This window comes from Poecilia reticulata, linkage group LG10, assembly GCF_000633615.1.
Source record: "Poecilia reticulata strain Guanapo linkage group LG10, Guppy_female_1.0+MT, whole genome shotgun sequence".
NCBI lineage: Eukaryota > Metazoa > Chordata > Actinopteri > Cyprinodontiformes > Poeciliidae > Poecilia > Poecilia reticulata.
The window spans coordinates 5,105,137-5,133,026 of NC_024340.1; the positions used below are offsets into that span (position 1 = coordinate 5,105,137).

The window sequence follows — 27,890 nt, forward strand, 5'->3', positions numbered from 1 at the left end:
ACACTTGCTGGAGAAAACAAGCGGGCCATTGTGTGCGTTGAAGTGCATGATTTTTGAGTGTGTGTATTTTTGTGAGGCTGGAAGTGGAGGGTGGCGGCGGGGGAAGGCCTGATGAGGAGACCGTGACCAGGTGTCATGTGATGGGTAGAGGCCAACACAATAGGCACTTGAGAAAGAAAGTAAACACAGTTGGTGTCTTCTTCTTCTGTACGTTTGTGCCTATCATGCTTACAAATTTTTACATCTGAACCGGAATGAATGCGCAATCGCTGCACGGATAACGACTGAGGTCATGACGGGTCGTTTTACACACTTAAATATATTTTCACCACATCACACACACCACTAAGTTTGCTCTAGCATGCAAATTAATACCTGCATAAAAAGAAAAGTCTCATTATTTTCTCATTTTGATTGATATTTCTTCAATCTTGAGTTCGCACTGAGGATGGAGGAAGACACGAGGAAACAAAACCAAGATATCTTTAAACAAGAAAAAACTGTACTTTCTTAAATGAGAAACTGCTTGTTGTTCCAACACTTACTTCACAGCTCTGGGAAGGGAAGGAAATCTGTGAAAGTGGACAGAGTAAAGCTGCGGATAACGGATGAACTTGATCCCAGCAGCGGTTCAACAGCTAATAAATTAGCGTCCGGAGAGAGAAGATGGCGGCTCGCTGGCTCAAAAGCTTTTCTACTTTTTCATCAGAAATACAGCTCATTCTTCTTCTTCTTTTCTTTTTTTTGTCTCACTGTTACACGTTATCGTTTTTGTTTCTGCGGTAAAACTTTCCTTCAGAAAATAAACGAAGCTCAACTGGAGAAAAAACGTTTCCTGGAAATCCTTAATGCAGTTAGCAAGACAATCTGTTAATATGTTAGCGCTGTAATAAGTTATGCTAGTATTTAATTAATAAATAACGTAATTCTCATCCTCCATGCACACAATTAGACTATCAGTTTACCTATCTGATATACATTTCTTTACGTTTCCTCTGTGATCTGTGTTATACATAAACATCTGACTTATTTTGATGCTACGCTCTATTACTATATCTAATAATAAGAAACTCATGATGATCTGGAGAAAAACCACGGATTCTCCAATTGAGTCCATGTGTCATTTTATTTATCAATCAAAATGACATAAAAATAAATACAAAACCACCCAGTTCTGCTGTGATAACTGAATGGATCCAGTACAGACTGGGTAAATGTTGTTTTATGAGATTTTATTGGATTTCAGAGAAACTCTGTCTGAGAACATTTCCACTTATCGCTACTTCAGATCATCTGATCAGAGTTTAGAGAGAAAGGGAGCAGGCCTGTGCAGAGACCACTAAAGGGGCAGCTGCTCAACAAGAAAAAAAAGGCACATCTAACCGCATTCTAGAACAGAATATTAACAAAGCCTCTCAGCTTTCAGAGTTTAATAAACAATGATAAATTACAAAATTGTGAGATATACAATCAAAGCTAAGGGAAATWTCTATACAGAGCATACTACTATATGTAAGATATTTTATTAGTAATTTCTTTCTGCAGGTCTATTTTGTTATAAGAAAGTATTGCAATATTCAAACCAGCAATTTAGCAGGATATGTAAATCAGAGCTAGACCTGACATATTTTGTCTTTACAGAATAACACTATTAAAAATATAAACAAGGACACAATGCAACCTTTTAGTGACTGTAATCTATAAAAAAGAGCTGCCTGTTTGCTAAGGTGGAGATGAAGACGGTCCATTCAGGAAAGCAGAGCTGCATCAAACTTTAACGTGGAACTGCAGAAAAAAGAAAAAAACAAAAGCAAACATTGAATTGTTAATGTGGTGAGTAGGCTTTTCTCACCATGAGAAAAGCCTATTGAGTTTTGCTTAAAAAACTTTTTTAAACATTTAAATCACATTTGTCTCATGAAGTGGATTTTTTTGCAAAACAAACTTATTTTGCATGTCAGAAATCTTTTCTTAATATTCTAAGTTGGAGTCAAAGTTTTGCTTGTGATTCTCACATGACGTCGTGGGCAGGGCCCAAAATCACAAAAGTTTTCTGATGTGTGAAAATAAAAGTCCATGTAAAAAATACTAAAATACTAGAGATATTGTTTTAGATTATAATTTTTGTCATGAAGTTGGAAACGGTGTGCTTTTTTCTTTTTCATTTTTCATACAGAAGATCCCACATAATGAAACGTATCCGTCTTCTTCTCTCAAAATTTTTAATTTATTTTAAAAACTAAAAGCAGATGTGATTATTTAAAAGAAATAAATTTCCTGAAGTACATGTTTATCAAAAATAATAAACTGTCTTTTTATTTAACCAGCCTCATTGAGCAGGACTGAATAAATATGGTCGCAAACCTCTATAGTAGCTGGTAACCGAGACGTTGATCACCCAGAGGCATCATGGGAGTTTCCTCAATTAAAATCCAGAGACAAAATCCCATCCTGTAAATAAAACAGATTCAGGAAAGCAAAAAGGGGAAAAGTCTCATTCAAGGACAACTTATTCATTGTAAATAAATGCTTCAGTAAATATTTAAAACCAAATGTTTTACAGTCCAGGTTTCATCTCTTTGAAAAAAAGAAAAAAATGTTTTTATTCTCTGTATCCCAAGACTCACACAGACGCGTTTTACCAGGACATAGAGCAGAACAGGCTGCTTGGTGAGCAGCTTTTGGTGCTGTGAGGGAGACAGGAAGGTTTCCAGATGTATGTTTGACTGATTTTGATTTGTGAGTGTGTGAAAGTGGAGAGATTAAAGTGTACGGTTGGTTTTAGTGGCGTGTGTCACATAAATTCATCTGGTTTCTTCCAGTTTGCTTTGGTTGAATTTGCTTGAATTGTTATTTGCACAGCAGGTTTCGGATTTCCAGTCTGTTTTCTGTGTTTCTCAATTCAATTAAGTTCAATTCAAATTCTGTTTATTTCAGTTCAATTCAGTCAAATTCAGTTCAGTTCAATTGGGTTAAATTCAATTTCAATTCAAATTCAGTTTATTTCAGTTCAATTCAAACTTATTTGATCAAGAACAACATAGTAACACAATGCTACATGTTAAAAACAGAGCTGTTTTGTACGCTGGTTTTCTGGCCACAGGCTAATTTGCAAACCCAGTCCTTTGTTGGACGTCGATTGAAAGACATCAAAATTAAAGATTCCCATCACACAAACACTGAATTTCACCATCTGTTTGCAAGAAAAAGCATGAAAATGCACATTAGCCCAAAGCTAATCCTCCACTTAATGTTAAAACTGTTTTTCCCCCCTTTCCATTTTTGAGGCCTGTGACCTTTGTACAGAGGTCACCAGATGAATGACTCCTCTTTAAATCCACTTCCTGTAAATATTTGACCTCACTTTTCAACGTGTCCTGAAGGTGAGATGGTGATTGCATTTGTTACTGTCAATAATGTGCATAAAAATATATTCCTGAAAGAAGCAGTATGACGTATGAATGTAAACGTGAATCCTGTATGTCAGGTTTGTAATGCAACTGGAAGACGTTTTACATTTAACTTTGACACATGTGAAGTTAAAAGGTGAATAAAGAAAATAATGAGATTTTTTGTGTTTTGTTTAAGGCAAAAAGTCCAATAAAGACTTTAAAATAGTCAAAAAATATATGTGAATATTAGGCTATGATCAATAAACTGAATCGCTTAGCTTTGTATACAGTTGTTGATTAGCATGATGTCATCTTATGTCAGATTTCAAACTGATCTGGAAAAGCTCAGATGTTTTCTAGAGCATCAGTAAAAAATTTGGTTAAAAACATAATTCACATGCTTTTTTTTAAGTCATTTTTGTTCTTTCTTTTTGGCTCAGAGGATCGTATGATGTGTACATAGTGTGACATCTCCCCCTGTTTGATTTTCGGGCTGTGCGCACAGCCAAAAGGTGTCCTGCAGCCAAGCTAAACCGAAAACAGCGATTTAGTTTTCAGTGAACAGAGTGAACTCTCCAGGAATGCTGCGTGTTATCTCGCTAATAATCTACTTAAAGATAATCTACAGAAAACAGTAATGAACCCTAATCTTCAGAACCGCATTTGCAATTTGGAGGTCAATTTGATAAAAACATGAGCACTTAAAAGGAATGTGGAAAACCAGCATGTCAGCCGTTTTGGACGGGCTTTTTACTTTCCAGAACTTGCGGAAAACGCTAAAAGCTCCTGCTGTAGATGTTGATTGAGGCTGATAGGTGGGGAGTTAAATCCCTGCTGCAACTCGCTGCTCAGGTTTTCTCAAGCTATTTTTCAGACAGCATGAAGACAGACATATGTTGGTTTTCCTTAAAAACATCTTCATGCTCTACTTTTTGTGAAGTCGCTAAGGCTGAAAGCTAAAACAGCAATCAGAAAGTTCATGAGAATGTTGCAGAGATACCAGGCTTCTTTCCATTTTTCTTTCTGGAAGTGCAGCTGTGAATCAGCATGTAATCGTCCAACAGAGGCAGACTGCAAAGCCTGCAGCACCTGCAGCACAGCCAGCTTACTGCTGATGGGGAAACCAGACGACACGCCGGCCCAGATCCCGAACTCACTGGGGCGTCAGACCCAAGGGATTAACGGAAGATAGAAGAAAAAAATCAATTAAAGAGCGAATGTGTAAGTGAGGAGAAACATGTCTTCACATTTCAAATGGCAACTTATATCGACAATGTTGCTCCGCGTCCAGGAAGGCAGGAACATAGAGCTAACAAAAAATAAAAATAAAATGGTTTTATTATTATTACTATCATTATTCTGTGGGTTGGCTGTTTATTCACATGTAAGAATACAGTGATTCACTGGCAGCACAGTAGCTGCGTTTCCATTGACTATATAATTGCGCACTTTCAAAACTAAAATGTGGTCTTTGATCAAAGYTTTGCTGCTAGGATGAGGTGGGCTTTTTTTGTTTTGTTTTTTGGCTTTATCATAATTGGTTTATTTGGCAAAAGTGGAATACAAAAACTTTTTTCACATCACACCAGTCACACAATCAACAACCGGATGTTGCCGCTGGTGGAAACCACGAAGAAGAAGACAACAGGAAGTAGTCGGAGACTTTACTTAATGACTAATCGTGTGAACAAACTTATTCACACGTGATTTTAATTGCGTTTCTAATTTAAAGGAAACACCGTTGCGTTCTTTCCGACAATAGTGTAACGTCAACAACGTTGTGCATGTATTTGTCATGGAAACGCAGCCACCGACTCTGACTCACTCTCAGCTTCCCATCAGGAGCCTTCTGACTGTCTTTGAGAAAAAGTTCAGAAATACGCAAACAAAAATGCTTAATGGAGAAACGACTTATTGTTTGTTAATATTTTTAAGTGAAGTAATACTAGTTTTAGTTTTGATACAGATGCTGAATTTATAATGCGTCTCATTCCTGTGTTGCTCTTGCTGCCTGTTAGCATAGGCACCTAACAGGCCCATGCTAATGGAGGACAGCCATCTTCCTGTCCTCCAGGAAGATGGCTCTCGACCCCAGGAAAAGGTCAAACGTCTATGCTATTTACATCTTTCTTCCTGATCTGTCTGCTGTATTTATTGGTCTTTGTTCTCTAACAAAACCTCTGAGCCTTTCGCAGATGGATGTTAATAATAATAATAATAATAATAATAATAATAATAATAATAATAATAATAATAATAATAATAATAATAATAATAATAATAATAAGTGGACTCTAAATTCCCACTTTGGTGATTTCTGGAAACCATGTTGTCCTTTTCTTTCTGCTTCGAGATTCACTTTGCTTTGTGTTGGTTTGTCTCATAAAATCCTGAGATAATTCAGTGAAGTTGGTGGGTTGCAAATGACAAACCGTGGAAAAGTTCACGGTTTTGATAATTCTCGTAACAAAAACTTTCTGTTCTGAAGTGTCCGATGAGGCGGGGTCAATTCAGGCAAAACAAAACAAAACAAAACAAACAAAACAAAACAAAACATCTGCATTCATATTCTGCTTTCATCTAAAAAAAAAAAGTCATTATTTTGACAAGTGCATATCTTTAGATTACATCTAGGGAACTGAAACAAGCCCTCAGGATGACTTTTTAAATATTTTGTTGTATTCCTGTTCTCAAGTATCAGTATGTGGCTTCCTGCACTCAGCTTGAGCGGAAAGGAAGTACACACCTATCCTGACTGTGCTTTTCCTCCACTGTTATACTGTGGCTAAACAGGGAGATTAACCCCCCCCCTTGTCTCAACACTAACAAACACAGCAACTTCTGCCCAGCCAATAATAACCCCTCCCTCCCCAACTCGTTGCTGCTGGAGGTCAAGGTGCCGTTCCTGTTCCCGAGGCGATGATGGATCACCAAGCGTTGACGTCTCCGGTGCTCAACTGGGGTTATCGGCGTTGCCACTTGGAAGAAATAAATGCCTCAGAAAGAAAAAAAGAAATCAATCCTCAACACAATGTGAGGTCACTCTCCTGCTGTTTCCTCTTGCTGCTTTATTCAAACATGTGCATTTTTGATGGGTTTTTTTCCTGTCTTTTGGTTTTTCTCACTGTGAAAACAAAAAAAACAACAAAAAAAAAACAGGTTTTGTGGAGTCCCATTGTTTTGTCATGATGGTCTCCTCTGAGCCGCAGCGTCCCATATCTGACGCAACCAAACTGCGGCGGCGAGCGCACAATTAAGCACATCTCGCACTGTGAAGCAGCGCAGAGAAAGAGGACTGATAACTGCCAGATGCGGTTTTGATCCAGAAAAGCCAGAACGCCGTTTCCAAAAGCTGTCGGAGCTACAGGAAAACAAAATAAATTACCGTTTTATTGTCACTTTCTTTCTGCTTTGAATTTGGCACCAGAAACAGAAAACATGTTTAAAAAAGGAAGGGAAAATTGTGCCAAGGTCGGTCGGTTCCCCGGCTGAAAAACAACGATCTCATTGTTCGAGATAGTGAGTAAATAATCAGTAGTGTTTGGGATGACCTTTTAGACATTTTCTACCTTGTTTTCAGAGAGACCAGATCGCGCGGGCCAACATAAATAACGTAACAGGCTTSACACGGCTGTTCGGTGTTTCTGTCTCGTCCTGTTAGGAGATATCTTTGACGAGATGCTGCAAACCAAGAAAAAGAACAACAATCCCCGTTTACTGCCTCGTAAATTGTTCATCGGCCAACCTACTCTCAAAATAGCTGGTATTTAACCCCTCAATCTAATAGAAACRAGGTCAAAGCCAACAATAAACATCTGTAGTGTTTACACCCTCAGCTGGCACTGGATCAAGTTYATTTAAAGCTCTGGGGAACAAAGTTTAAACAGGTTGCCATTTTTAATCTGAATCATATCTAAAAACGTGCTTCACGTGCTTTTAAGCTGAGTCCCRTCTTGTCTTTGAAGCGTGTGTAACTCTTTTTGTTTTGGATAGTTTGTTTGAACCAAAAGGAAGGACGTAGAGTTCAGTGTCATACTGCGTTAGCCTTTTATTTTCATGCTTAGTGACCTGCAGAAAAAAAAAAAAAAAAACGCAAAGAAGTGGATTCAACGTAAGAGAGAGCGCCCCAGAGCCAATGAAACTTGAGCTTTATTATTAAAAGAAATAAGTAAGGGTGCGTCTTTAGGAGCCATTCCAAGGATTTGTTGCTTTGAAGTGAGCAAATGTTCATTAGCACAGACAGAGCATCTGCACAAAGTTGCATGAGATTGAATAATAATAATAATAATAATTTTCTCTCGCAGGTTTTCTTTCAGGATTACATCCTGTTTAGTGCCATCCATCTTTGTTCAGCTTTCCATTTATAATACTTCTGCAATATTTGAGGAGATCTGCTTCGATTCTGTTGCACTGGAGAGAACCGTATGAGCGGCACACAAGGAATCCTTCAACATTTCCAGATCAGGCTGACTTAACTGGTGATCAAAATGTGAAAGCTAAAGGTTTAAAATGTTTTTAGAATTCAATTTTGGGGGATTATTTACTTAGAGCCATTCATTTCGGTTSAATAGAACTTGTCTATAAGTCTATAATCTTAAGAAGCAACACAGCGCACTTTGATAAAATGAAATTGAAAAACAGATGAGGAATAAAGTCATTGTGACTTTGACCCATTTCTGTTTGGGACTCACAGTGAGCGTTATTAGCCACAAATGGCCCAACCTGCCAGTACTACTCCAAGAGTTTAATAAAAATCTGATAAAAGTTAATTACAAACGCTTCCATGCATAAATTGGGGGTAATCTTACAATCCATACATTTTCTGTCTGACTCAAAATGCAGCTCATTTCCTTTCTCTTATGGTCAATCTGACACTTATACGCTGCTTTAGTTTTCAGAAACAACATTGGGATTTGCCACATCAGATCTGACGGTTCAGTTCAGAACTGGAAGGAAAACAGAAAGTTTTCCCTCTAAATCTGACGCTCCAGGATTTTTTAGAAAAGCCCCACCACCACCCGCATTTCTGAAATTACTATTTAAAACATGAGTAACGTTGGATAATCTTAGACTAGAGGTCTGCAACTTTTACTACCAAAAAAAAGTATTTTTACTCTCCTGCAATCATGTATGTATTTAAATGTTTTGCTTTGAACAGTTGAAGAACTTTTTGAGTGAAGCTTTACATCTCTTGCTGCTTTTACACCTGAACTTTCCCCTTGCGGGACAACAAATGCTGTTTCTATTCTACTCCATGCACATTTTCAAGATTCAAAGTAGAGGTAAAAATAGAATTTTGCAAGAAAATAATGGAAATCTCATTTTGTGGGATGAAACACRACGTAAAAACAAATCAGCTTCCAATCTAACGACATGAAAAACAGATCAAAAAGCACAATTGCTTGTACTTGTAGTGTCATTCTTTGTAAATATTGTAGAAGAAACTTCCTTTCTAAAACCAGAATTTATAGTCAAAGATATTGAGYGGCATTGTAGAAGACCACCATCTTACACCAATTAGGTGAGATAATAAATGGAGCCTTTACCAGCAACCACAAACATCTGTCTGAAACAGAACGGCGCATTACACGGTCGGCCAACCCATGTGAGGTAAGTGTCCTCTGGGATGAGCCGGACCGCACTCCATCTCCCAGCAGAGAACCAATTGAGGAAATCCTAGAAGGAACCGTGAGTGTTGGGGAAGGGAAACGGCGCGGAGACACACCAGTTCGGAAACTCTGGCTGTACTTCATGTCCTTGTTGCCGGGGGGGGTAAGAAACGGGAAGAAGAGCGAGAGAGCGGCATCCTGATGAGGATATCCGCAGAAAAAACAACTGTCGAGGGCAGAATCAAGCTGTCGAGTCCAGAAGAAAACATTTTCTCCTAACAACAAATATGATTTTTTTTTTTTTCTTTCTTTCTTGAAACGTAAAAATAAAACAACAGGAACCGCTTCTTGTAAAAGACAGCCATGCATGTTTTGATCTCTAAACCCAGAGGCGAAGACTCAAACGAACTCAGACCGACATTACAACCACTGCGCTTTGATCCGGTGGAACATCACAGAAGAAAGGAAAACACACAGAAAGTGCAGCGTTACGGCTCATTATGGATGTGCGGTTTGCTGTGTTGGGAGAGTCGTGCCACTAATCGGATGTTTCCTACATGCCTTTTGTCATTCCAGGGCGTGTTTTTTTTCTTCCTTTCTGTTTCGTTTGCATTCTTTGCTGTGTGCAAACCACCGCTTCATGTTGCACAATCTCACTTTTTTGGCCTGCGCTTAAAACACAAAGTATAGATTTGAAGCCAGAGTTACTTCTGACGAGGAGTCGCGTTGCTGAAACATAAAATCTTACCAAGTATTTTCGGTCTAATTTCTAGCACAAATAGTACACTTAAAACTTAAAAAAAACAAACTCACAAGTAACTTTTCAGCAAGATATAGACATAAAAACCAGTCAGATTGTTTCACTTTTAACAACACATAGTCTAATACTTTCTTTATCAATGTTAAAGAAATGCTTGTCTTAAACTAAGCTCCTATATCTTGCTGAAAAGTCACTTGCAACTCATTTCAATTGTACTAAGATATTTACAGTAGAAACTAGAAAATACCTGGTCAGATTTTGCGTTTACATCTTTGAGGCTCCGGCTGATTTATGGTGAAGGTGACTGAGAGCCCTCATGCATCGTTTGAGGTGAATATCGGTCAGCGATTTCTTTACTTCCATCCCCTCGATCGCTATCATCAACTGGGACGCTCCTTTCGACATATTTATAAAAACTTTGTGGAGATTTCTTTTGATAGCGAACCAGAGATTTGTGAGCCATCTGCTTCAAAGATAAAACATAAAACCCTGGGAGTCTCAGGTTTTTCACCTGCAGATGGTCATAAATAATTACTGTAATTATGGCAAACAGCTGCATGGTACCTCGGGTTTATTTTTTCTTTTTCCTCATGGTTCGAGCATCTCTTATGTCTATTATCAGCGGACAGAGGAGGAAATTAATGCACACAACTCCAATGGAAAAAAAGGGAGGAAAAACGCAAATGGGTGACTGGTTCTGATGGACAACCGACAATGGAAATAAGCAGCACTCTAAAACGCAAAAGGTTTCAATGTGGGCAAGAAAAGAACGACAGCATGAAACCAAAATGTGTTCTCTTCTATACAAGTTTGAAGTCATGGTTATTTATAATATCGGCATAAACCTTGTTCTGTAGAGTTTACATTTTCTCGCTGTATCCCATTGGGTTTTCTCCAGAATATTTCTGCTACACTGAAAACCACTTTAAATCTTTCCGCATTTTGTCACGTTTACAGTATTTCATCGAGGAAAACAACGCAGTGGAAACCGTGAGGTGGTAGGACGACTTGACTCGATTTTTCAGAATGTTTTAGGAATGTTTTATAGAAAACGAAAACACGAGCATGATTGATAGCGCCAAGACCCTCCTCCTGGCTCTGATTGGCTGTTTCTGGTGAGCACTGAGAGAAGGGGGAAGGAGTTTGATGTTTTTCAGGTTGTCAGCCTCATACCACGACACAATAACAGTTTCTTAAAGCTGCTTTAAGAAAAATTATTCTCCAGCAATCTTTACTTAATTGCTTATAGGGGACTAAGCAGGTGCTGGAACTGGATGGACAGACCGGACCAGTACAAACTCCTCTATGGTCTGCAGTGTTGCTTCAGGCAGCGTTCCTCCGTCGTGTGAGATGGAGAAGACTGTTAGTGTTTTGTCTCATCAAGAAACCACAAGAAAATTCAGTTTGGCCGACCAAAAAACGCAATAGCCTTTAAAAAGCTAATGTTGTGTGACAAAAGACGGTTTCGCATCTACAAATGTTTGTTTTGAAATTCCAGCCGAGATTTCTGAAGTCAGAAAAAATGAGAAAACCTCTCCCGCTTTTGTGGGAAAGGAATTTGTCTGAAATGTTGCAATAATGCAAACAAGAAAGTCTAAAACATTCAGGACCTCTTAATTTATCTAAATGACAGCCCAATTTACCCGCATGGGTAAATGGGTTGATGCCATTAAAAAAACTTTTTGAGCGATTTGACATGACATAAAAACCTCAACAATTGGATTTTCTGTTCCTACCAGTGCCTGATGGTTGCTCCAGACGTCATGCGGTACAGACAGACACATCCCTCCTAGGGAGTGGTTTTTATTCCCGTTCATCCCTCTGGACCTCAGCCTGATGGATCCCTGCCGTGCCGCTCAGGCAATTATCTCAGCTCCAAGACAATGAGGGGATCTGTCCCGCTCTTATCGGCGTTCTTCTTTTTGATCAGCCTCTGTTTGGCGGCCAAAAAAAATAACCAAACTTTAATCAAGAGTTCAAAGTTCTGTTGCTTCCTGAGAAAGGCGAGGAGGAAGCAGAAAACATGTTACAATAGCTCTCCAAGAGTAAATGTCCCATAAAACAATAAAGATCCATTCAACAAGGCGGCATCCTGTGTAGCATCAGGGACAGCAGCACGTCCACACGCAAACACACACACACAGGTGCACAGTAATAAGGCACTGAGTGCCATGCATAATGGTGCTAATGTCAGATAATGGTGTAATAATATGAGACTTTGTTAATGACAGTAATGGTGTCCCAGGAATAGTCACCTCCCAAAATAGAGCAGGGGATGGGTGTCATTAAAGAGACTCCAGAGAAAGGGCCTTTGTCTGCTGGGTGTGTGTGCATGCATGAGAGTGTGTGTGTGTGTGCGTGTGTGTTTTCAGCATGTGAGGGTTGGAAACTGTCCCTGTCTTCGGTTTCTCTGGCCCATTACGTGTCTAAGTAGATTTGGTCACTGGAACAGACAACAAATCCAGAAGCATTACAAAACATTACAAAATGGGAGCAACTTTTAGGATAAAAAAAAAAAGCTAGTGTGAAAAGATCTATTTCAGGTTTTATTTACTATTTAATTTTTCTGAGTTCATTTCCATTGATTTTGCAGACAGTTTGTTGTTGAATTGTTTATGTCAGGGTTGGCCTTCTACTAAATGTCTTTAGCTAAATGATTTTTTATTTCTTCAGACTGTGACCACAATTCAAGAATTTCATACATTTGACTGCCAGACTCTTTTGATTCTTTGAATTGGGACAAAATATTCAGTGATGTGGATTTTTTTAGCTTTAGTTTTAATTTCATGTAGTAATAGAACAATTGCACAGTTTTTATAGAGTAAGAATCAATCAGTGCCAGCAGCCTTAGGCACCTGTCTTCCCTGTTTGGAAGGGCAGCACTGAAATAAATTTTTTTGTGCTTCTTTACAATAACAATAAAAGTATTCTGATTCCGAATATAGAAAACAATTAACACCCAAACTCTAGGGACTATTATGGCTTCCTTTTAATAAGGCAGACACGTGACATCCTGTTTATATTTCTGGTCTCAAATCAGTTCAACATTGAAACATCAGCTTGCTATGTTTCAATGTTTGTCTTATTTGTGAGCATGTGGGAAAAAAAATAACAATACTATTTTTTTTCGATTTATAATAAAGAAAAAACTCATTGTCCTGACCCCGTTGTAATTTCACCTCGTTGATTGTAGCTGGCATGACTAAAGTTTGGATGCCGCGGAAGCTAATATCAGCTAATCAGCTTCAGCTGCACTGCTAATGTTTGAATAAAAAAATATTTCACGTTCGGTCAAGCACGTTAGTTTGGAAAGGTGTTCATTAACAAATTACCAATAACAATAATGAGTTTTTGGGTCAATAATTTTGTGCTGAATACAACTTTACCAACCTTAGCTTGTGCTAAAGCTAAGCGTCCAACTAGCTACAAGCTTCCCGGAAGCAGTTGCTTATTTATGAATGGAACATCCAAACTTCGGTCGCCGGGCAAAACATCCACATTCTGCTTTGGTGGGACAGATTTAAAAGGTTTATCCGTTTCCTGTAACTTATTTTCACAAACCAGAGGACTAAAACTATCTCAATAATTACAATTTAACTGATTTATTTATTTTATAGGTAAACAGCTAGCCTTATTCCTGCTCAGAAAAAAGTGGTATCCAAATTATCACAGTTTAATTGGGTAATTGTAGAAGATTTTTCATTTTAATTATCTTCCGCAAAATAACTTGATTTACAGTGTCCTGAAAATAAACTCATTAAATCTTTCGTCACTGAGGGGAACATGAAAAGTTCCACCATGTTCTAGAAAGACGATAATAAAAGTTTCTGTCTGGTTTTACAAACATCAAAGTGGATATGGTGGAGTTTGTTTATATTACTTTTTTTATGACATCTGTAAAAGTTAGAAAGTTGAAAAATTATTTTGCGTTCAGACTGATTCACGCCCTGCGACAGACTGGCGACCTGTCCAGGGKGAACCCCGCCTCTCACCCGGAACGTTAGCTGGAGATGGGCACCAGCAACCCTCCCGACCCCACCAAGGGACAAGGGTGTAAAGAAGACGGATGGATGGATGGACTGATTCTCGCAGAAGGAAGGATGGTCGAGTTTGGGCTGTGATTGGTTGTTCCTGCAGCCTCCTGGCTTGCAGCTATAAAAGCAGCGATGCAGCGGCGGAGCTCAGAAGGTGCAGAGAGAGGAGGAGGATCGTCTGTTTCTGCTGCTGCTGCTGCTGCTGGAGGAGGAGGAGGAACTGGGATCTTTAACTCCGGGACGGCGCTATTTCAAATGTTCGTTAATTAATGACAAAACGATCGATGTGATTAGATCGACTGTGCGCGGAACATTAATGCGAATAGGTTGACCCCCAACACTGACACCGTGACTCTGGAAATCCGTAAGTGTGTCTGATTTCCTCTCTAACTGCTGGAAATGTGGCTCATCACAGGCACTTGTTGCATTTCTGATTGAATGTATGAATATGTGGGATTTATTTATTTACTGATTTCTAACTTTTAGCAATCATAACTTTGCATGAAACCGATTAATCATATAAAGGTTGCAATTATTTTATTTTAATTTTACTTTAGTATCGATGACAACTGCATAAACACAGCAAAAATAAATATCCCAAAAGCTTTATTTAAATGGGATGGACATTTTTACATTTTAATGCAAAAAACATAAATCTGTTATAGCATATTTCACATACATTATTATTCGATAAAAACTTATTTTGTTTTGCGGACTTCTGCAGTCGATGTAGTCATAACGTCGTTCAGTTTAACAGATTTTGTCACCAAAGTCATGTTTTACTTCTGTTTCAAAAAAATAATACACTTTAGAAATCTTTATATTCGGAAACCAACTTTAGCTTTTCATTTTTTGCACAGATTAAATCGAATCAATTATGTACATTTTAAATGTGATTTGGAACGGTGCTCCAGCTATTTGCTGATTGCAGAAGTGCAGATATCAGCCTTTTCTTTTCACTTTTATTTTTCCACTGCATGCCTTCTCCTCCTTTTGCTCTTATAAACTCTGCAGCAGGAAAGCTTCTTCTTCTCCCTCTGCAGGTTTCTTAAAAAAAAACACTTTCAACACTCACCTCTCTTATACGCCTCTATCCTGACCTCAATCAGGTCACACATGTTCTGACCACCAACAAAAATCTCCCCACATCCGCTCTTTCAGCCAACTTTTTTTCCTTCCTTAATTTCTTAAAACAAAAAAAAAAGCCATCAGAGCTAAAGGTCAGGGATGGTTTTTAATAGAATAAAAGGATCGAGCTTCCTAATTAAATCAGAAAACCCTGCTCTAATATACGATAACGAGCCGCCATGTTACCCAACACAAAGGCATCATTCACAGGAGGGAATATTTACACAGACTTTGGCCAAAAAAAATCAAAACTGGTTTCTTGTGATGCGCGCATCGAATCGTCCGAATGCTGCGATGAACAGCAGTCGTCCTTGTTTTGTTTTGTTGTGCCGTTTGTTATTTTGCACTGGAACGTATAAAGGAGGACGTGCGTTTTCAGCACCGACCTCTGCCATCATATAAAGGCCTGTGCAGAGAGGCYCTGTTTGTGTGAACGTGTTCGTCGCCGACGCTCCAGTGTCTGCGGCCGTCACAACCCCACCGCCTGTTCGGCCTCAGATGCCCCTTGGCGGTTTTTATGGACACACATGATTCTACAGAGGCTCAGAGCCAAAATCTGTCCACAAAAACCCCATAAAGGATCTCTGTCACAAAGAGCGGACACACACACACACACACACACACACACACACACTGAACTTCATTTATTCAGCTTTCTTCCCCCCAGCTCCTTTATTTTGTTCTATGAAAATGACGCGCTTTGTGTGACTTTGTGTTCGCCGTTTTATTAATTTTGGTCTAGTGTGGATGTTCGGGGCGCTTTTAATATCTCGGTCAGAGTTGGAATTTTATTGAAACATTCATCTATTGCACTAATTACAAATGTAAGGCTGTATGATGCGTAGACTTATTAAGCAGAGTGTGCGTGAATTGTTTTAAGTATTTGTTTAAATTAATTTTAATGACTGTTGCTCACAGGATAGTCATTTATCGTTTATCATGATACATTTCTTATCGTGCTAGGAATTTAGATTTTGATTTAGTGTTCGTGTCGCTCACGTAAACCTACAGTTGTTGAAAATTTCAGTTTTTCAGATTTATTGTGAAAAATCTTCCTCTTGACGACACTAGATCAGGTGAGTTTGTGTCATTGTCATTCGTTGTTTTCCTTTCACTCAACTTTCCATTAGCATAACTCGGATGGGTTTTGCTGTTTTCCCTTTCCACATTTGGATCTTGCGGCTCTTCGGTTCAGTCCTCTGTTGGGAACCTTCAGCTTCTGGTTTTACTTTCAGATGCACACGTCAGGTCTCTGGTTCGTGGCTGTTTTTATCATCTGAGAAAAGTGAGCCACATTTTCTCACGTCCTGAACTGGAAACAATTATTCTTGCTTTTGTTTCATCGCGCTCGGATTACTGCAGAGCATCAAACGCAAACCTTAGTAAAGCCTCTCCGGAACGGCTGCAAGTCGTTTAAAATGCTGCTGTGAGGCTTCTGACAAAACCCTAAAAGTTTTCTCATGTGCCTCCCATGTCGATACGACTACACAGGGTTCTGCTTTATTTTACAACTTCAAATTATTTCACTGACTTGGAGAGTTTTTCAGACACACCTGGTTATTGTTTCACCTGGAGCTCTCCTCCTTCTGTACTTGAGATCCAGGGTTTCCTGGTTTCCTTTAGAAACCAGTTTAAATCAAGCTATGAGCTTCCAGTGTTTGGGTTTAAGGTTAATGGTCAGTGTGTTGTGCTTTTCAGCTGCAGTGGGAATAATTGTAGCTTTTGTGGATTAAATGAAAGCAATGACATTTTATTTTTGTTTAAAGTTTGTACTAATGCAGTGACATGGTGGTATTTTTACTGAAACTTACGCTGCTGTAGCATACAGAGAAAACACAGTGTGCATGATAAGATTAGGATTGCGTGTTGGACACATTATGGGTGTTCTTGGAGCAAAGCAGGGACTCAAAGCAGTTGATACAAAGTTTTGTTAGATTTCCAGCAGAGCTTTGGTTCTTAGCTCAGATATCAGAAATAGAGTCGTTGCATGTTCCTCGTATTATGTGGCTGGATAAGCAAGCTGGTAACTGATAACACTTACTGTGAAAAAGGCTCAAATGATTTTAAAAGGCAGTAGTAAAGCACAGGGATTTTTGTTTTCCTCCTCCCATCCATTTTCAATTCAGAGAGAATCACTTGAAGACAGCTGTAGGCAACATCTTGCTTCTGTGGTTTTATTTTAGCTGCAAGCTAATTTCTGAGGCTAAGCCACCAAACAAGGAGTTCAGATCATCATTATACAGTCTGTTAGCAGACCTGTGATACAAAGTCTATGAAATGACTGTTTCTAAAAGTAGAAATAAAACTTTATTAGGCACTATGAAATGCAGGAGATAATATTCTAAAAATTAACACAAAATCAAATCTTGTAGGGTGAAAAAGATCTGAGAACAAGCAGGCATTACTGATGTCATGAGTCGGTACAGCTTCATGTACAAGATTTACCCCTTTGCCGTTAAATTTGCAGTAACATTTATCATAAATCCGCGTTGTTCTGTGGAGCCACATTGACTTCTGAACCAGTTTTCCTTACGCTCTCTAACCCAGCGGCTCCCAAACAGTGTTAGCTTCTGGATGGAGACAAAATATGTAAAGAAACATACATTTTTAGAATGCTTTTCTCACGTTCATTCTCTACTTTCAATAATTATTACACGTGTTTAGCATAGATGCTGCCTCGTAGCATTTGATTTTAGCTGGCCGTGCAAAACCGCTTGAGATATTTGACCGGCAGCCAGTCACGGTAAATAACATTTCAATAAATTATTTTAGTTTGTATTTTTAACAATAGTGATTTGAAAATATTAGGGTTTTTTTTAAATTAAAAATCAAAAAAATATGTAAAAATGAATTAGTTTAAATTTATTTTACGTTTTCGTATCTTCCCTTAAGTTTCCTGAGACTCCTCTAGCCCCCCCTGGTGGCTCGACTTTTACTTTGAAAATCATCTGTTATCATCTATGTATGATTCATTTTACGTCACTAGTTTATGTCCATGAGTGCTTTGAGACCTACTTTTGCAGAAATTTAATATATATAAAAATAAGTCTCTTATTTTGAAAAATAGTTGTTTTTTAAAGCACAAAAAAAAAATTCTCTAATCACCGTTTAAGATCTCTTATTTTGTCACTATTTTGAGTGTCTAAGTTTAAATCTTAATGTCATGGAGTCAGATTTCTACATCCAAAAGTGCTGGTTGTCATGGTGATTTTTTGGGCTGCAGGTGTGAAAGGTCAAACTAAGCACCACACTTTCTCTAAGCAACAAAAGATTCAACAGTTCAAACAAATGGGCCCCGTTTGAAACATGAATAGCAACATCTATGGATTTTCGTTCCTTAGGTAATAGAAAAACATATAAATACAATTTAAATCTAGATTTTACAAGACAGCAGTCACAAAAATCATTAGGTTCTATGAAAGAAATGTGTGGCTTGTTTTGGCTCTCTTGTATGTTTCACAGAAAACCGCAGCAATAACAAACTCATTCACAGCAAAAACATAAAATCTTACCAAGTATTTCTGTCTAGTTTCTAGTCCAAATATCTTAAGACTTGAAATAAAACAAAACTAACTTACAAGAAACTTTTCAGCAACATATATGACCTTTATTAAGTCAACAATTCCTTAATACTGACTTTAAAAAAACGCTCTAGTTCCACTGGCAGATTATTTCACTTATAACATGAGAAAAATGTCTTGTTATAAGTGAAATAATCTACCAGTGGAACTAGAATGTTTTTTCATCAATATTAAGGAATTGTTGACCTAAAACAAGCTCCTATACATCGCTGAAAAGTTACTTGTAAGCCGGCTTTGTCTTATTTCAAAGTGTGAACTAGAAATAAGAACTAGACTAAATAAGTGAACTAGACCAAAAAATACTTGATGTGTTTTCTCAAAATAACTTGGAAATGCTGCGTGTTTGCCGATACGTGTAGTCCTGAGGAAGAACTCTGAACTCTTGAGGTTTTTCAGGAAGACTTTGACTCAAAGTGAGATCATTTAAAACTATTAGAGTCCTCATTTCCTCAAAATTTTGTCCATTTCTCCTAAACACACTCGGCAAAAACACGCTGCTCTTTGCTCAACGCGACACTCGCTGTGTTTCTCCTCGCAGGATCAGAGTTTGGACGGACCGAATCCCCGGCGGGCCTGTGAGCGATCGTCGACATGTTTGTGAGAACGAGGGCCGTCGTGCTGCTGCTGTGTCTCCTGGCGGCGGCGGAGGCCAGGGCCTCGAGGTCGGCCCGCGACTCCCAGAGCGTCCCGGACCCCCTGGAGCCCTCCGAGGGCAACGTGTCCGTCCAGCTCCCGCCGCCGCAGCCGGACCGCCCGCGGAGGCCGTACCCGCCCATGTGCGTCAAGCCGACGGAGATCAGACACGCCTTCAAGTACGTGAACACCATCATCTCCTGCCTGATCTTTGTGGTGGGAATCATCGGCAACTCGACGCTGCTCAGGATCATCTACAGGAATAAGTGCATGAGGAACGGACCCAACGTGCTGATTGGCAGCCTGGCACTCGGAGACCTGCTGTACATCATCATCGCCATCCCCATCAACGTGTACAAGGTAGACTTCAACGTGACGTCTGCGTCTGACTCCAGTTTCCCTTCTGGGTGTTTTTAATGGGACAAAGGCCACGAAAAACAACCTAGACTCTCTGGAAATCGTTATTAAGTTACAATAAAGGTCCTAGTTGTTTAATTCACATCAATAATAATTAAGAAACCAGGACTTTTATGCTCTTAATCATTTATATTTATCATACAAGTCTGACTCTGGTTCCAGCTTAATGTGATTTTGAAGCAGAATGCTTTCCCAAAAAATAAATTAAAAAAATCAAACAAATGTCAAATGTTTCCTTTAACCTCATCCAGCGATCAGGCCTTTCATATTAACTTTTTATTATCATCGGGTTAAAAGTTCAGCTTGTGTTGAAATGCACGTCTGTGGCAGAAAAACGTGGATTTAAAGTTGAGGGATATGAATTACGAGATTGTGATTTTTTTTTTATGTTACAGACTCAAACTCCCACATGTCCCCATCGGGGGGGTGAGGAGGGGGTGTGGGGGTGGGTTTATGTGATGAATCAACACGAAGTAATGAAAAGAGAAAAATGGTTTTCAAAATCTGTAAAGTTTACCCAAACAAAACCACGACCAAGCCTCCTCGGGGGAGTTTTGAGTCGTTTTATATGATGTCAAAAAAAGAAGTGGAGAAGGAACGGCTGTGTGGACACCGGCACTCGGAAAACCAGATTTCTGAGAAAACAGATCTCAAAATTTCTCCACAAACCTGCGACAAAGGTTGATAATTCACGTGACTGCAATAACCGACCGTCAGCTAGCGATGGGAGTGACGGCTCTTTGAAGGAAACCAAATCTTCAGAAACATTTCACCTTAAAGAGCCACTAAAAATGTCAAATCTGTCATACAGATTTTATGAGTGAAATTCATAAAAAATAACTTCATCTGTATTACGTAAATGAAATATTTGTCCCAAACGCAATCACATGATGTTCTTGCAGAAAGTACTTTCATAAATTTCAACATTTTACCAAATAAATATGTGTCAAATATCTATGTAGTTCAAGCACAGTAAAAGAAAGATGGACTTGAGTTGCTTTGGAAGAAACAAAAATCCTCTTCTGCTCCATTGAATACAAAAATCAGACTTTATTTTCACAGCAGAGAAACGCGACGCAGTTCGTTTCAAACACAGTCCATCCAAAAAGAAAAAAAAAACACAAAAACAAACAAGATAAGAGCCGGGCGGGTTCCTGACACCGCAGCAGTCATGGGAAGATCTGTCCTTTTATTACACGAGAAGAGAATAATCACAACACAACGTAATCCGATACTTATTTTTAGTCTAATATAGATTCAATATCAATATCGGATCGGGACGTTACAATAGATGGCGCTCCGGCTACGATTAAATAATTTGTTTGGCAGCGTTTCAAATAGGAACAATAAAGCGACAGACGGGACTCGATCAATATAAGAGTTACAAGTTGTTTAGACGCTGAAAGAGGAAGAAAGCGTCGCTATAGCAACCAGTGGATGGATGTCACAAGGGGGTTTGAGCTACATCACAGTCAGAGCAGCTGGGAAATGTTAATGTACCATCCAAAAAAAAAAAAAAAAATCAGAAATCAGTTTGTTGGGTCGGAATTTATTTATGAACCATAAATATGATTTTTGAAGTTTTGTCAAAAATACAATTACCAACCTCGTCCCTCGTTGTGAGTTTTAGGTGATGTTACAGCCTCACAAACCGGCTCTGTAAACATCACCTGAAATGTCTTTTCTCTTTCCAGAGAATTAAAAACAAAATAGACTTTTAAGTTTGTTCATTTTGCCAAAGTAGCAACAAAGACAAAGAGAATATCTCGATCTCCTTTTAGATGATGGCTATTTAATACCCATTAAAACATTTAGAATAATTAAACATGTGGTCTTATTTGTTATTCCTAGCTCAGTCCAGACCAGAACTGAACCTGTCCCCCCCTGCAGCCCTCAGCGAGGAGCGGCCCTCGGCTGTGGGTTTTGGCCTCGACTAAATTCATTTTGGAAGAATTAAAGACAGAGGGAGCCCTAAGTGAACCTCTGAGAGATCCGTGTGTGTGTTTGCACAGGCGGTACCGACGTCTCTCTTATTACAAGTTTCTATTGTTTCTACCGCAGCTCCTAGCCGAGGACTGGCCGTTCGGCGTGCACGTCTGCAAGCTGATCCCGTTCATCCAGAAAGCCTCAGTGGGAATCACCGTCCTCAGCCTGTGTGCCCTCAGCATTGACCGGTGAGCGCACACATGCACACCCATACGCACACACGCACACTCCCTACTGACCACCACTGTGGGCACATTTGAGCGACTGCGTCTGAACGGTTTTCAGCTACCACGCCGTGATCTCGTGGAGCCGGGTGAAGGGCATGGGGATCCCCCTGTGGAAGGCCATGGAGGTGACCGTGATCTGGATGGTTGCCGTGGTGCTGGCCGTCCCCGAGGCGGTGGCCTTCGACATGATAGAGATGTCGTACAGAGGCAACAAGCTGCGCATCTGCCTGCTACACCCGGAGCAGGCCACCAGCTTCATGAAGGTACGTTGTTCATCCTGCTTGACGCAGGTGATCAATGTCTTTTTCCCTCAATTCATGTTCCAAACATTACGGTTTATCGCAGTTCAACTAGCGGTGGGACTCGATTAAGGTTTTTAATCAGAGTCTGGAATTAATGCCAGCATTTTAATTAATAAAACCAGCATCATTTTTCAACTCAACAAACCGTTTTGCTCCTGAATTATTGAATAAATAGACATGTGAGCTCAGCAACAATACTTACTGCAATATCTTTCAGACTGTGATCTTGCATTATTTTGCCATTAGCTTCATATTACTTGAAAATGGTCTCAAAACAGGAATATTATTGTTCAGTGCAGGGACTTCTGGGAGATTTTATTGCGACAGGATGCTGACATCATCATTGCAGACGTCTGTGCTGCAGCTACATGCTTAGCATTGAGATGCTGCTGTGGACTCGATTTCCTTTGTTGACTGGCTAGCCCTCTTTAGCACAACGTTCACGCAACGACAGTCCAGTTAGATTGTTTTTGTAGCAAACAAGAAAAGCATCTTTGTTTGCGGACGACGCTTGTGCGTCAGATTTTTGGGTGTACCGGAAACGCAACACAAATGTTCCGGCCAGAACATTTTGTATGTGAAAAAGAAAAATGTGATTAATGGCGTTGACATTTGTAAACGCGTCAAATGTAAAAATGTAATTAACTAATTGAAATTAACGGGTGAAAGTCCCGGCACTAATATTAGTGAGCAGCGGAGTAAAGATGACACATTTTGTGAAGTCAAATATGAACGGCGTTTGATTCACTTCCTACATCTAATAATTGTGGGCTAAGGCAAATATCCTGGTTCAAACGCTCCTGTTCTTGATCTTGCACATTTCCTTAAAGTCCTTCCTCCTTATATTAAAACAAAGTAAACAAACAAACAAATAAAAAAGAGCACAGTGCTGCTTCTGCATGGATCCATACGAGCGGTTAACCTTGAGGGAAATCTCTGTTCCCACAAATGTTTGAGAGTCAAAGTCTGGACTTAAATCTAAAACAGGCTAAAAATAAACAATTCAGTAAGAACAGTGGGGTCAAAATTCTTCCACAGAAATGTTTGCAATTGTCACAAAAATGATCAATAATTTTGGCCAATCAGTTTGGGTTGGGGATAAATCTGGGCAGAAGGAAGGCACTTAAAAATCCCCAAAAATGTAAATAAGAGAAAAAGATGATTAGGTCATATGTTTGGTCACTTGTGTTATACATTTTACATCCTGATCTTAAACACCCACAAAAGGAGAGTTTGGAGACAACAAACTGCATGGACTGCAGAGTTCATGAACCTTGTCCTCCACTGAAGCAACTCCTTCACCTTCCCACCAAATTCGTCACACTGATCATGTCGGTTTAGCGTTTTTCGCAGGCTCAGCGTTCAGGCTTTGGCAGCCGCGCATCTGGTGAATAATGACGTAAAAACATTGGAAGAGTGTTGGGAATGCGATGAGAGGTTATCGTCAGAGCCAGCCCCGTCGCTGCGCGGGCCTCTAAGTAATCCGTAATGTAGTTAATTAGATTTTTGGTCCAGCAATAACAGGAGGAAGCGGCTAGCAAAGGTTATTCGTGTGCAACGCCGAGGTAAAACAGGAAGACAAACAGCTTCTGACATTGACCGTACCAGGCGCTGGGGGGATTATCTATCAGGAACTCAGATAGGGAGGAAGAAAACTCATGAAAACACGAGTGACTTCAGTATTTACAAGAGCTGCACTGCTTTTCTCTTTCGTGGAGGGAAGAGCAGATCAGCTGGGATGATTGTAACTTTGCATGAATGGGTTTTTTATTTTTAATTTCTGCAGCATAGCGGTAAGGAGAGAACCTTCTGGACGGCGTTCAGCGTGTGCACCTGGTGTTTGCTTTCTGGTTCCAACAGAACCGGTTCGCGTCGGCGCTACGAGCGCCCCGGACGCTCGGTCCGTTTAATCAGGGCCTCCCTTTTGTCTTTGCCAGAAAGCAATCACAGAGCCCGACGAGGTGCTGCTGCGTGTAAATCACCCTGATGTGACGGCCTCTCGTGATCTTCGTGGTGAACTCGTAAGGAAGGAGGAAATTGGAAAGAAATGTCAAACATGTGACCCCTTTAATTCAGAGGGAAAGACCCGGAGTTAAAGGTTTACATTTGGGGGGGGGTAAACAAAGCGTTATATAATGAACAGACGTTCATGTTGCAGAGGAAACTTTTTGCAGTTTCTTTTCCGAACAAAGAAGGAGGATCATAATTAAACGTGTTTTTGAATCCAGTTTTGAATTATTGGAGCAAAAAGTCGAGCATTAAAACTCTACTTTGGATCTTTTTATGCAGTTTGAGAGTCTATGAGGATAATTTATTAACTCATTTCTTTGAGACTGCATTCACAGCCTATTTCTGCATTTCGTCCTTTAATCTGAAGCCTTTACACCAGAATGAAATGATTTGTGCTTTATTTTTTAGCCAAAACTAATAGTGTGTGTGTGCGTGTTTTTCTGCCAGCTGTACCAGGAAGTTAAAGATTGGTGGTTGTTCGGCTTCTATTTCTGCCTCCCGCTGGCCTGCACCGGCGTCTTCTACACCCTCATGTCCTGCGAGATGCTCAGTCGCAAGAAAGGCATGCGGATCGCACTCAACGACCACATGAAACAGGTGTGCAGGAACAAAAAAAACACAGAAAGAACCTGACAGTAGAGTTCAGCTGAGCCTAAAAGGCCAAGCTTGTGAAGAAGCTACTGGGGCATTTAAGTTATCAAATAAAATTACAATTCCATAAATTTGTGTGTTTAAAAAAGGAAACGTTTTAAGTCGATGCAGCAATGTCTTTCTGTATCGGATCGTATCGGTCGATACGATCCGCATCAGATATCGGTATGAGAAGTGAAAATAGTAGATTCCTCTTAGTGGGGACAGAATATTTGATGATTAGTTAATTATTGTTGATTTACATACTTGCTAGTAAAGCAGTAAAAACATGGTTGGCTTTTCACAGCAGGTTTTACTTTTGGCTTTGCGTTTAGAAATAACGCCAATCTTTTTGTGTTTTTGCACTCTTCAGGTTAGATGTGTTTGTTAAATAATGAGATATAACAACACTGGCAGAGGGTGTACTTAACTTTATTTGTGACTAGCTTTCTAAAAGTCTCCAGTTTGCCTGTATAAAGATGATTCAAGGCTCACAGATAAACCTAACGCGTATCTACGCTTCTACAAAATACCTTTTGCATAAACAGACATCACATTTTTAACTTGCTCCGACTAGCTGTTAGCTTTAGCTTTTGAGGAGTCTATGTTAATAAAAAAAACAAAGACCTTCAGGGCTTTCTAAAGCAGTGAAGACGTTCTCCGCTGAAACCCCGTGTTTACGTTCCTCTGTGTGCGTTTGGTGCAGCGGAGGGAAGTGGCGAAGACGGTGTTCTGCCTGGTGCTGATCTTTGCTTTCTGCTGGCTGCCGCTCCACCTCAGCCGCATTCTGAAGAAAACCGTCTACGACGAAAATGACCCCAACCGCTGCGAGCTGCTCAGGTAGGAAAGCAGATTTCCACCTCGACACCCGGAGAAAGCCTCATAAGAGCACATTGTTCTCCATTTCTCCGGCTTCCTGAAGCCTTTACAGTAAACTCTGCCCTCTTCCTGCTCCTGTCAGCTTCCTTCTGGTGATGGATTACATCGGGATCAACATGGCCTCTCTAAACTCCTGCATTAACCCGATTGCCCTCTACTTTGTCAGCCAGAAGTTTAAAAATTGTTTCCAGGTAAGGAGGATCGCTTTGGCTTTAAACAAAGGGCGCTGGAAGCAAACGCAGTTTTCCCATTTCGTCATGTCACACTGTCAACTCTGGCTGTGTAAAAATTTGTATTCAGCCCCCTTGACTCAATGTCAGTATTAGGAATTTATGGTGACAATAATAAATCAAAAGTCCTTATCACGATAAATGATACAATACGATACACCTTATCAAACACTGCAGTTTGTGGTTGTGTGACAAAATGTTAAGAATAGAGGCTGGCAGAGCAGGCAACAATTAGTACAACTTATTTTTACTCAAGTAAAAGTAAAAAGTATCCGTCCAAGAAATTACTCAAGTAAGAGTAAAAAAGTATTTGGTAAAGATTCTGATCATATTATCAGTTGTCAAATAATTAAAAATGTCATCATCAGATGGACTGAAATATGAAGTTATTTGGAAATGTTTATATTTTAAAGGTCAAAATGAAAATAACTCATAAATAACATGATTACAAAACAATCAGAGAAAAGAGATTTTTCTAAATTTGTTTCAATATAAAATAAAACCAACAAAAACTGCAGGTGTGTGTCGGCGTCTGGTGAACTTATGGTTAAAACGAGCTTGTTCCTCATTCAGTGAAGTTACTCACAATAGAAATTTTACTCAAGTAAGAGTAGCGATACGTCATGATAAAGTTACCCAAGTAAAAAGGATATTGTAGTAAAACTACTCTTAAAAGTAAATTTTTTTTTCCAAAAATGTACTTAAGTAAACTAACCTTGTTAGTAGCCAACCCTTGTTAAGATTGCAAAAACTTCTATGAAGCACGATACATTTACTGACGGCTCTCGTTTTTGCCTTGCAGTCCTGCCTGTGCTGCTGGTGCTACAGGACGTCTCCTCTGGACGACCGCTGCTCCGGAGGACGCTGGAAGGGATCTTGCCATGGCAACGGACTGGACCGCACCAGCTCCCGCTCCAGTCAGAAGTACACAAGCTCTTCATAGACACTCACTCTCTCTCTCTCTCTCTCTCTCGCCGCGCCGTCCAACCAAACCGGACAGATATTCCCCAGAATCTGCTTTCCCACCCGGAGAAACAGCTGTGTCACTGCCAACACACACACCATCACTTTGGAGTCAGAAGTGGGATAAGGATGATCCAGGCTGAAGGGGTTTTGTTTCGTTTTCCTTCTGCAGACTGAAAGACTGTGATCGACCCAAAGGTGGAGAATGAAACTACAGGATTGTCACCTGTTCAAGCCGTTGTAACTCACGCCACCAACCAACGCTACATGAATGTGTTTGAGGATACAAAGCCTCTCAATGGACCAGATGAAGTAGAGTTAGGTCAAGCCACTTGTAAATGTGTGTACAGGGTTATTTACATGTAGAATACAGACTTTAGCCTATGTCTAGCTGCAGTGCTTGGAGTACGAACGAGCGCTGATCAATCAGCCCTACCGGTGATGCTGTAATACCTCGCAGGGGAAACCGTGACACAGTCATTCGAGACTCAAAGGACTGGAGCCTTTGAGAGTCTCCGCATCTCAGAGGCATCGCTGCTGCCGAGACATCAAAGACCAGCGCGCCGCCTTATCTGGCAAAAGACGCAGTCCGTGCTCAGAGTTCACGGAATCTCCCGGCATGAAAAAGAGAAACAAAAAAAAGAATCGGGGGCCCTTACTGTGAATCTCCCAGTCATGTGGAGAGTGGCTCAGCAGAAATCCTTTTTATCTCTGCTTTCAGTCACAAGAGGGCTGCTGTCGTCCAGGAAAACGAGAAAAACACCATATGATCCTCGTATGACAATGTAGCTTCTATTTTTCTGTGAATGTAGCACGAGGAACATGAAGGGCTTGTGTAAGCCCCTCCGCCCAGCGAGGCGTCCGCTTCGCCTTCCCGAGGCCATTCACCTGAGTCAGACTAAGCTGCCAACGCAAAGACATGATTGTTGCTGGAACTTGTTATGTTGCGCTATTTAAAAGATTTAAGAAATGAAAGTGTATGCAGCTGACTGGACGTTTTAAGAGTCTCTTGAACTGCATTGTGGTCATAAAAGCACCAAATATTTTCCCACTGTCGCCCTCGCAGCAGGGGGATTCTGGGAAAACTTTGGGCTTTTTTTCCCCTTTTT

General features: G+C 39.9%; 1 protein-coding gene across 1 annotated transcript; it reads left to right on the plus strand.

The window, feature by feature from the left end:
- Positions 1-13,939: 13,939 nt before the first annotated feature.
- LOC103470946 (endothelin B receptor-like) lies at positions 13,940-27,459 on the plus strand. The gene is made up of 8 exons (XM_008419674.2): positions 13,940-14,159; positions 19,043-19,497; positions 21,616-21,728; positions 21,826-22,030; positions 24,527-24,676; positions 25,416-25,549; positions 25,671-25,779; positions 26,621-27,459. The coding sequence occupies exons 2-8, from the start codon at positions 19,096-19,098 to the stop codon at positions 26,759-26,761; spliced, it is 1,254 nt and encodes a 417-aa protein (XP_008417896.1). The 5' UTR covers positions 13,940-14,159; positions 19,043-19,095; the 3' UTR covers positions 26,762-27,459.
- The last annotated feature ends 431 nt before the right edge of the window (positions 27,460-27,890 follow it).

Coding starts and splice junctions, on each gene's coding strand:
- LOC103470946 (XM_008419674.2), top strand. CDS start 19,096: ATGTTTGTGAGAACGAGGGCCGTCGTGCTGCTGCTGTGTCTCCTGGCG. Junction 19,498..21,615: donor TCCCCATCAACGTGTACAAG/GTAGACTTCAAC, acceptor TTTCTACCGCAG/CTCCTAGCCGAGGACTGGCC. Junction 21,729..21,825: donor TGTGCCCTCAGCATTGACCG/GTGAGCGCACAC, acceptor AACGGTTTTCAG/CTACCACGCCGTGATCTCGT.